Source organism: Gadus morhua, chromosome 1 (assembly GCF_902167405.1).
Source record: "Gadus morhua chromosome 1, gadMor3.0, whole genome shotgun sequence".
Lineage (NCBI taxonomy): Eukaryota > Metazoa > Chordata > Actinopteri > Gadiformes > Gadidae > Gadus > Gadus morhua.
Window position 1 is genome coordinate 14237398 of NC_044048.1, and position 11400 is coordinate 14248797.

General features: G+C 45.6%; 2 protein-coding genes across 2 annotated transcripts; both read right to left on the bottom strand.

The window, feature by feature from the left end:
* Window positions 1-1410: 1410 nt before the first annotated feature.
* si:dkey-32e6.6 (extracellular matrix protein 2) lies at window positions 1411-8892 on the bottom strand. Its single transcript, XM_030368001.1, has 7 exons — window positions 8708-8892; window positions 7982-8097; window positions 6836-6971; window positions 6509-6666; window positions 6280-6419; window positions 3402-3728; window positions 1411-2474 (listed from the first exon to the last, which is right to left on the bottom strand). Exons 1-7 carry the CDS (start codon window positions 8841-8843, stop codon window positions 2294-2296), a joined length of 1194 nt encoding a protein of 397 aa, XP_030223861.1. The 5' UTR covers window positions 8844-8892; the 3' UTR covers window positions 1411-2293.
* Window positions 8893-8994: 102 nt separating this feature from the next.
* LOC115540191 (mitotic apparatus protein p62-like) lies at window positions 8995-10899 on the bottom strand. Its single transcript, XM_030351315.1, has 4 exons — window positions 10592-10899; window positions 9968-10259; window positions 9515-9687; window positions 8995-9297 (listed from the first exon to the last, which is right to left on the bottom strand). The coding sequence occupies exons 2-4, from the start codon at window positions 10155-10157 to the stop codon at window positions 8995-8997; spliced, it is 666 nt and encodes a 221-aa protein (XP_030207175.1). The 5' UTR covers window positions 10158-10259; window positions 10592-10899.
* Window positions 10900-11400: the final 501 nt, after the last annotated feature.

Sequence of the window (11400 nt, forward strand, 5' to 3'; positions counted from 1 at the left end):
GAGATTTCTGAACGCACTCCAGCTCCCTGCTTCCTCTACTCTGCTTAACCACTCTCTCCCCTCTCTCCCTTCCATCTCTTTAGCTCCCTCCCCTCTCTCTCCCTGCCCTCTCTGTCCCTTCTCCCTCTCTTCTTCTCTCCCACCCTTCTCTCTACCTCCCTCTCTCTTCCCTCTCTCTCTCTTCTTCTCTCTCTCCCTCCCCTCTCTCTCTATCCACTTTATCTCAGCTCAACCCAAGGCTAACTCTCTGGTCCTCTTTGTGCTTTTAACTGACCGGACTTGCAGTTGACATTATATAGAGGATGCTACCCTTACCTGGGTGTTTGTATCTCGTGTACTGTCGCTGCGAGAGCAATCACTGGGTTAAATGGTTCATGGGAACGTCTAACCATGGCCCTCCTGACTCTATTCTCTGCTTCCCATCAACCTCCTGCCTGCTGTTTCCATGTCACTCAGCCAAATCATCACATTTACCCAACCTAACTGCTGTGCACCACACACACTGTAATCATCATCCCATACACATGCACACTGAGACACACACCACATACAGCCTCGCAAATAAACACATGGATGCAGAAACACAGACATTCACGCACACACACACAAAATTACACACATATACACAGACTTAGACACAAGCACTCATATATGCAAGCCCACACAGCAGAACACACACAAAAACACACATATACAAACACACATGCACACGTAACCCATCTATGAGTGATAGTCCTGTCTTACTTACTTACTGATTAAATAGATTACTTGAATATTTCTCATTATATTAATCCTTACTGATTTAGAAGACTTGAATAGTTTCTCATTATATTAGTCCTTACTGATTTAGATGAATTGAATATCTTCTATTAGTCCTGACTGCTTTACTAGATAACTTAAATAGTCTCTCATTATATGAGTCCTTACTGATTTACGAGATGACTTGAAAAGTTTCTCATTCTATAAGTCCTTGCTGATTTAAATGAATTAAATAGTCTACCATTCTATTGGTCTTACTCATTAAGTAGATTACCTAATTAAATTAAGTTTTATTTCCTTGCCTTAACATCCTGTGTTGTCAGCTATTTGCACATCCTGTTACTCATTTATCAACCCAGACATCCAGACACTTATCCACAAAAATGTCCCAGGAGTACCACCTCCACATGCCCAGAAACCACCTCCACACCCCCAGAAAACCACCTCCACATACCCCAAAAACCACCTCCACATGCCCTGGACCAAACAGCCATCCTGGACTCACTTGGCTTCATGTTATAGGAGAGTAACACAGCTTGAGAGCTGAAATCCCTGGACTATCTACTTTACAAAAATGCAATATTTTAAATGTAAGCAATCATATTGTGGAAACGTCTGATTTGATAATCAGAACAAAAAAAGGGACAGTAATATTGGACAATAATTTTCTTTCTTTTCAAATCCCAGGATACAAATACAGGGCAATGAAATTCAAAAAGACACGGATGTGCATTCTTTGATTCTTGGTAGGATACAGATGTGAAAGCAGCAGTATATATTTATTAACAAAAAAAAACATAAAATGTGATTTCCTACCTAAAAAAGCACTTTGAATGGTGGCGATATATAAATAAACCTGCATTGCCAAAAGAATGCTAAAACACGCTTTTGCACACATTCTTTGCAGAGTATCTTAACATTACATGTGTCTTGACTGACACCTATGCACATGTCTGCACTCTGCACACAAAACACACACACACACACACACACACACACCACTGATTCTTGAGTAATGGAACAAGCTAAGCAGACAAGATGAACGCAGAGCTCAGAGTAGAGCATTGGATGATGAAGTAGAGATTCTGTGGCTGTTTATCAGGACAGGGAGGTTTTGGGGTTGTTTTGATTGTTGACCACTTGGATAGCTGACATACACAGCTCACAGAAACCGTCTTTCGGTAGAAGGAGGACCGGATGCTAACCAAATCATAGTCAGCTTCCGGCCATAGACAGCATCATGTCACAAAGATCGCCATTCTGTGGAGGGGGTTGCACTTTCTTTCCAGTTGACCCTGGGCATTTCGGGACAAAATGTGTCTAGTACGACTGGGTGCGTTACGTGGCTGGATTGGTGATATGTATCAGTGGTCGAGCTAACATCGGCCGACCCCCTGTCCCTATCGCTAACATCATTAGGGCTATCCAAAACACGCCTGGCTTTTCCCAGCTCTCAAGAATCCTGGCCATACGTATGCAGACTCACAGATACAGAAGCATGTCTCAGCAGCCTTAAGGTCGTGCTATACCGAGCCTATAATAGGTCCGGCGTGGGGGCCCTCTGTGGCTGCAGGACCAGCCCCTGGGGGTCCGGGAGGCAGGAGAAGGCCCTGGGGGGGAGGCGGTCCTCCCTCAGCAGGTTGTTCTCCAGGTGGAGCGAGGTCAGGCTGGAGCCCGCGTTACGTGGAGGACACAGAGCCCACCGCTTCACCGTCCTGGGGGTCACACAACCACATGTGCACCACTTTATACCTGACGACACCGCTCAGCCAAACGCGACATACGCACAATGCAACCAGCATGATATATATACATTTATACACGCAAAACAACTAGCAGAACCACATGACATATTCAACACAACTAGCTGAACAACATTATATATACACGACACAACTAGCTCAACAACATGACATATACGCGACACAATAGCTCAACTACATGATAGATACACAACACAATTAGCGCAAGAAAAATGGAGTTTGAGTGAAACTGGCTAACTAGTTTCATTTGCAGTCATATGACTTGTGTTTTATGCTCAGAAAGAGCTGTTATACTCCCCCAAGATGTAATACCATATGCATGGTTATTATTAGTTTTATCTCTCTGAAATTCCCCCCAAAATGAGCGCATCCCTATTTTCTATCTTAGGTGATATTTTGTAGTAACAAGTTTGGTAGAATACATGAAATAGTGCACCTGGATGTGAGTGTTTTAGATATTCTGGGCATAAGGCCAAGTCCAGCTCGGTGATTGAGTAATTAGTCTGAGATTATGTGTGCAGAGCCCTAATTGGGCCCTTGTTTCCCAGGCATGAGGAAACAGTGGTCCTTTTATATTGCATATATATTTGGGGCTCTTTTTCCGGTTCTGACTCCACACAATCTGATTTTATCGCATATAGGCCGGAATATTAAGTTAAAGTGTATTTGTTTTTTATAGAAAAAAAGGCTTTGTGGGGAATCATTGTATTTGTTTGTGTCCTAGGCCCTAGGCACCAAAGACAGGACTTAATTTACTGAGTTGGCTGTGGTTCTGCAGTTCGTCTTTTCCAAGTCTACTGGATTAGGCCCAAATCTACATAATCCAATAATGGTAGCCTTGCATGGCGCAGAAGGGGGCTAGCTTAGCCCAGTTCCTACCTGATGTGGTTGCCATCCAGCCGCAGGGCCTGGAGGTTTTTAAACTGCCGAATGCTGAGCGGCACCACCGTGAGCCCGTTGTCGTCTAGGTGGAGCTCAGTCAGCGAGCGGTACGCTCCCACAAAAGAGACGTGTGCGACGCCCTTATCGCCCAGCGCGTTGTGGGACAGACGCAGTGTGCGGAGACCCGGTCGTAGGTGGCGGAACGAGAAGCCAGGGATGTGGCGTAGGGTGTTGTGCTGGATGGTTAGATGCAGAAGGGAGCGGGGCAGGTTCTCGGGTATCGAACCCAGGTGGTTAAAGGACAAATCCAATGATTCCAGGGCACTGGAAAACAGGAAAACATTGAAAGATCACATGATGACACCCAGATAAAGCGCGACAATAGGTCTCCCAGTGCAGAGAACAGAAAGCCGGCTCAGTTGCGTAATGTGCTCGGAACTCATTAGGATCTTGGTGTGTTATTATCAACATGTGGTGCCTCGTCGATATAGTTTATATTTTATTACGTGAAACCACTTGTACAAAATGTGATCTGGTTTAGTGCAGTGCAGCCTGGAGCGGCTGGTGGGGGGTGGACGAGGGGGGACTGAGGTGCCAACAAGGCACAGCGAGAGCACGGGCCTTGGGAGATCGCAAGCAAGAAGGGAAGGAAATGCAATGCTGAAATCAAAGCGAATTGGAAGTGATGAGGGTGATTTGGTATTACTCAGGAGCCAAGAAAACATCAGGATTTTGAGTTAGAGAGTGCAGGAACCGCCGTGAAGTTAGTTTAAATTGTTGGAGCGTGCGCTAGAGCTCTGGGGATGGCCACGAGGTGCCAGGCAGCTGCTGTTGGTTAGAGAACACAGCAGGGCAGGACACTCTTATCCAAACCCCGGTGGTACTCTGCACGTGTACAAATATGCACACACACACACACACACACACACACACACACACACACACACACACACACACACACACACACACACACACACACACACACGCCGATCCAATTACTACTCAGGGACAAGTGACGCCAATGAACTTCACAGTGCAATAAGATGGAGGGCCCAGCGCTGGGAGTATGGAGAGGTTATGAAGTGAACGTTAAGCATTAAAGTTAAGAGTTAACAAGTTTGTATAGAAGGTGTAGAATGTGATTGTCTGATGTTTAATCCCCTCGGTCGCACCTCATACAGTCACTTAATGAGCAGTATATAGCCTTTAGCACAGAGGAAGTCTGGAGTCTGATATATAATAATTATTCACCACTCATAGGACTTTATTTTATAGCCACGCTTTGGCCATAAAGACACGTATGTTGCACTCGTGACTCATTAAACAACAAGAGTAATTTGGTTGATGGTGCAAAACTACAGGATTTATTCTCCCAACGTGCCACACAATTTGTATGAGCACATGAATGCTCCGATGTTTGAACTGAACTGGGTGAGGGCGAACAATGTAAGATGTAACCAAAACCCACATTAACACATTGATCCACAGGAATACATGGATATACATATTTACATCCATTCTGACCTATGTGTATTGGTTATTTTGTACTAAAGACACATTTTAGTAATAAATTTCTAAAAGTCATATTCTAGCCTCTTTTTTTTTTGGTGTGTGTGTGTGTGTGTGTGTGTGTGTGTGTGTGTGTGTGTGTGTGTGTGTGTGTGTGTGTGTGTGTGTGTGTGTGTGTGTGTGTGTGTGTGTGTGTGTGTACGTGTGTGTGTGTGTGTACGTGCGTATGTGTGCGTGTGTGCAAACGAGTCACGTGCTGTGTGCATACCATGGACCTAGGTGCATACAGATACAAGCAACCAAGCAATAAGTTCTGCCCGTAAGGGCAGACAGCTGATGCTACTTTGGTTATATAACGCACGTAAAGTATATCCATGAATACCCTACAAACATGACATGTACATCTGTCCTCATACATTCAAAGTAGACATACCAACAAAGACATGAAGATACAGACATAGACAAGGACAGACAGCTATAGAAACTCCGTAATATTGCATTTGAGAAAAAGAACCTCAACAGGGAATCCAACCCAAGTGGCACTATTGAGTTAATCTAATTACAGGTTTGATGTCCTGCGAAGCCCATTGTGACCATGTGAGTGGCACTCAGCCCCTTTGGGTCTTGTTGGTGTCTATTTAGCCTTTCCTGTCCTGTCTGCTCATCAAATGTGTGAATTTAGTGTGTTGGATTGAAGTCAAGCTTTAGGTGTTCGCTACTTTATCAAAATCTGCGGTCTTCTCAAGCTCTTTTAAACTTCTCTTTAAATGACAGGGTGACTAATAAGCTCACCAGGTGGTAAGGCTAGCTCGTTGCATAGGTTTGAGTGACAGGAGGTCAGGGGTCCCCTGTCAAAGTGTGGAACAGTAGAACACTTAACACTGCCAGGGTATGGAGTCCCCACCCATTATAACGAATGAACATATGAACTAAAGGTGTTATAGGATTTTTTGGATGAAAGGGTCAAAAAATTGTACAATACAATATAGTTATACATGTTATAAGATTATCAAACCAGCACTCCCTCCCATGCCCACACACTTTGAAACTTTTGCTGTGGCTCCCAAGGAGACAAATTCCCCTGTCAATTCTCAAAGAGAGAAATAAGATGTGTTCGACACACAAAGTACCCCCTCTGCTGTTGAGTGGAGGGATAGCAGGACCCGCAGGGGGAAATTATGGTTAGGTTGGTGGACGGATGGATGGATGGATGGATGGATGGATGGATGGATGGATGGATGGATGGATGGATGGATGGATGGATGGATGGATGGACAGATGGATGGATTGATAGGTCGATGGATGGATAGATAATAGATAAAATGGTGGATCAACGTTTCGTCCATAGTATTGAATGGAGACTTACGTGAGTTTGATCCAGGCTTTGCTAGCGATAGCTTCATCGCGCAGCTGGTTACGACTCAGATCCAGCTTTTTTAAATGTATACACCCACTCAGGGCCTCCGTTGATACTCCCTCAAGGAGATTGTTGCTGAGGCCCAGAACCTTCAGAAACACACACAGATGATTCACAGCAGGTCAGCGACGGAACAAAAGGACACAGAGGAGACTGTCTGGATGAACATCGGACTGACCTGTACTGTGTTGGGCATGCCCCGGGGAATGGAGTGCAGACGGTTTCCGTCCAGATACAACTCCTGAACGCTCTCTAGCGCTTCGAAAGCTGAGGGAGACACAGTACTGTCGTCCAGGGAATTGTCCCGCAACTCAAGAGAAACTAGATTTCCCAAACCTAGACGGTGGGGTCAGAATAGAAAATGAATAGGCCTATATATCTGATTAGTTTCTTCAATCAGTTTCAGTTTCTTCTATCATTCTTCCACTCATGACAATGACACAATATACAAACAATAAGCGTAAGGCCAAGCGCGCACACGCAGAAGCACACCCACACGCAGTACCAGTAAAGGAGTGAGGGTCGAGAGCGTTCAGCGCGTTGCGGTTCATCTTCAGCTCCACCAGTGAGGGCGGCAGGACGGCCGGTACCCTGGTGATCTGGTTCCCGTCCAGGATCAGCCTCCTCAGAGAGGTCAGGTTCTGAGACGCAACACAGCATGGACGACAATTCAATGGAAAGTAAGACACAGATGCAAAGGGGATATTTTCCAGTCCATTCGCACTGGCTAACGCAAGAATCGCCACGACCGGGTCATGTGATTTCTCCGGACTAAACTGATGTCTTTCTTTGACCATCAATCCAGTATTTCGGGGTAATTGTTTTATTATATGTGTGCCTTTATTGGCTGCTGGTGTGGTGCATGTGTGCCATTAAAAGCCGTTTGGCCAGATCTCAACCAGTATGCCTCAATCCAGTTCACGCGCCCTCTGTCATTACTCGGAAATGAGCACACCATTAAAAGACAAAATATACATATATTCATTTTTTCTTAAAATAATTCGCCTTTTTCATCTCTGGCCCATTGGCTACAGCTGTGTCCCCCCAGGGCCAACGCAGCCATTGGCTATAGCCTGGGACAGCGGCTGATTTGAGAGTGTGGGTGAGGATCTGCGGTGGGAGTCTCGATTTGGCCCTTGTGGTCGGAGGGCCCCTGTGGTCATCCTCAGTCTGCCAGCATGGGGACATTCTTAGCAAGGATTTCCTAAACCGGTCTCACAGAGCTGCTATGGAAATCACACATAAAATACAGCACTTTTTTTTATTGCCCTATAATGAATACAATCTAATGAATGGGCATATCTTTATATGTATACTTTTTTATTACGTTTAACGCCATCAAATCCTGTGCTGGTTGGTTTCTCCATAAAGTTGTGTAAAGAAAAATCGAAAACCGTTTCAGAAGCACTGGCCCCAGCCCCCAGCCAGCCGAGCCGAGTTGTATGCATGAACCCAGGCGGTTGACGCAGAATTACAGACGCACAAAATAATGTAAAAAAACGGAAAAGAGAGCAAAACAAAGGCCACGCTGTCTGAACATGAATATAAGCCCGACATATATGTTGGGACTGGCGCAGTGAAGTCACTAGTTAGCGGTTTAACAGGAGGTTCAGTGAAATAAGCAGAGCAGGGTGGCAGGGCTGGGTCTTACGGTCAGAGCATCCGGGCCGAGTGACTCATCCCCAAGTGTGTTGCTGCCCAGGTCCAACGTCTCCAGCCTTGGGAGACCGGAGAGGGCTGCTGGAGCCACGTGGCTGATGTTGTTCTCTGGATGGACAACAGGGGGAGCCCGTCCCGATGGGGTCGGCATCATCATCATCATCATCTTAATTTTCAGCTTCATCATGCGCCAATTACACTGGGCGATGAATTTATTTAAAGCGACTTGCGACCAGGATTTCCTGTTTTAGATATACATGTCATTAATATATATTTAATCTGCACACATCTTAGCTAACGACGTCTACTGGTTTAAAAGGGAATTGGGGTTTAAACCGAGGACAAGGAAGCTGGAAGTCAAACACCCAAGCTACTAAAGTATATATATATATATATATATATATATATATATATATATATATCCTGCCCCCACTTTTTTGGGCATTGGCATAGTAAACCGCACAATGTGCAGTTTAAATATGCATAACATATTGTATTTGCTGTCATCTGCTGTGCATGTACATTCATGGAAACACATATCTGTACACATAGACACATACTCACACACACACACATACACACACCTAGAGAAAAACACACACACACACACACACACACACACACACACACACACACACACACACACACACACACACACACACACACACACACACACACACACACACACACACACACACACACACACACACACACACACCTGACAGGTCTAGCTGTGTGACCTCCAGGTCAGAGATGTTTGGCAGGTACGCCAGGCCCATCCCCCTGCAGCTGATGATTCCATTGGTTGGCTGACACGCTTCAGGGAGAGAGCTATTGAAGCCTGCCAGAGTCATATTGGAGGGGACCTCAGTCCCTTCCTCCTCCTCCTCCTCCTCCTCCTCCTCCTCCTCCTCTTCCTCCTCCTCCTCCTGTCCTTCTCCCTGTCAGAGAATAGATCAACCAAAAATATCCTCATTAATAATAAGAATACTTAAAAAAAAGGTATCATGAATATGCCGCAGTGCCCTTTGTTTTTAAGATCATTGCAAGAACCCAAACCTCTTCTTCCTCCTCCTCCTCCTCCTCCTCCTCCTCCTCCTCCTCCTCCTCCTCCTCGTCGTCATCATCCTCATCGTCATCATCATCCTCTTCCTCTTCCTCCTCATTCTTGCCCTTTGTGTTTTGTTCTGCGTCCAGCAGCCGGTTTTTTTCTGTATGAAGCTCTTTTAGTACAGACATCAGGGCCCCAGTTAGCTGATTCTTACTGTTGTGCTTCTTCCAGCCCGCTAGGGGTCGCCCCAAGCCCGCCTAGAACCACAAGAAAGAGCCACCATGAAAGAGTCAACGCTTATTATCTCCGCTGACTTCAGACTTCATTGCTATGGTTAAAAAGCAGTGAGATGTTTGAGACATTCAAACAGAAAATTAAACGACCAAACACTTTAACACGGAGTTTGCGTCTACAAATATCCTCAGGCTGATTTATATCTCACTGACAATAATAATACAAGTGTGATTTCCTTACCAGTCTGTATGCAGTGGCCTCAACAGTAGCAGCGTGTCTCCTCATGCCCCAGGCTCCTCTCTTCTTCCTGCGCTCCTCCAGCTTTTGGAGGTCCATCCCGAGTGGTGCTCCTTCCTCCTTCTCCTCTGCCCCAGTTTGGGTATGGTCATGTCCACTTTTTTCTACATTCACAGCTGCCAATCAGAGAGAAACATTACACATTTCAATGGCATACCCTTGTTTGCCCAGAGAAAATACACCAGGTTTTTAAACATCTATCATTCAAATCCATATGAATATTAGTTACAATAATTAATGTCATTCATTAATGTATTTGTCATATTATCTGCTATCAAATTAAATCAACACATAGCCAAAGTACACATTCAATGGATAGGTCATAGGAATCCCAGAGGGGCCCAGTGGAGAGGTGAAACACAAATGAAGGACCTGAACTTGATCAAATCAACGTACCGTTAGAAGGCGGAATGGTTGACTGCTGACCGTCCCATACTCCAGGCATTACTAGAGGTAGGGGGGCCATTTCAATTTCTAACACGTTCGGCCCGGATGGGCCGGCCGATCCATCCGTATGACGTACAGACACTACCAGAACAGCGAGAGTAAGGCAGCAGATCCATGTCTTACACCCTGGCACCAACATTGGAGCCTTGTGAATACAAGGACTTGGTTTGAAAGAGTCAAAGTCAAAGAATGAATTTATGAGTTCTCTTCTTTAGACAGCACCTGCCCGGCTGAAAGACATCTGAAAATAGAGAGAACACAGAAATCTTGGAAAGGGTAAGTAGGAGGTAGCAAGGTTAGAAAAGGAAAAAAAAATGACAACACACTGTAAACACAAGCTTCCCCAAGACCACACCTCTTCCTCCCACCCTTTACGCCGTATGGAAGAACCTAGAAGGAGGGTGGAGGAGGTGGGGGGGGGGGGGGGGGGGTAGAGATGTATTCACGTTGACACAAGTGCGGTCAAGGCAAGAGCTGTCTCCAACACAATAGTGCTCATGACACACGCTTGTCAGACTGTGGACAGGCACAGCACTCGGACATACCAACCGAGGTGGACTTTTTTGTGTTTACCTTCCTTGACCGCAGGTTTGACTTGGGGAGCATGACCCCGACCCAGCGGCGAGCAAGGCAGCCAGCTATGTAGACTAGACACGCTCGCCTAGACAGCCGCAGTTCAAGCTGGAGCCTTCCTTGTTTGACTAGGGCCCTTGTTGGCATCTTTGTATGAAAAAAGGAAAAAAAATGGAAGATTCCTTGTGTGTATGAGTACACACAAGGAGGAGCCGTGGTTTACATACAGTAGCCACAGTGCGATGGAGTAGAGACAGTGCAGTGTCCACACCCTGGGCCGGAGACACACGCTGAGTCAGCCCCCCGACTGACAGAAGGGCATAACTGCTGTTCTCACTGTGGGTAGAAACTCAATTCACTGCCCACTCATGTGCCTCGCTGACCTTGTACACACACGACCGTGTAGGGAGGATCACAAACAGCTGCTACAGTTGCTACAATTTCCATGTTGACATTGGGCTTTTTTACTCTGAGTTATTCTGGGGTTGGGTTTTGATGCGAACACAACTCTTAGTACTGCAAGTAAACGTCGATGGTCAAAGTGAACACTTAATAAAGAGCCGTGCTGTAAACTACGCCGTGTTGACCGTTTTCCGCTCAACTCTGAAACACCCATGTCTTCACCTGTATTCCCAAGGTAAACTGCAACAACCCAGGGGATAAACCATAAACACTTCCAAAGCAGAACCAAAAGTCCTTTAAATTGATCGTTACCAAGATTGAAGTATGAATCCTACTCGTTCAACTATTAGGGTTAAGTGTAAAAGTGTCAAGTAAAAGTTTCAAGAAAAGGAACTACTTGTGTAATA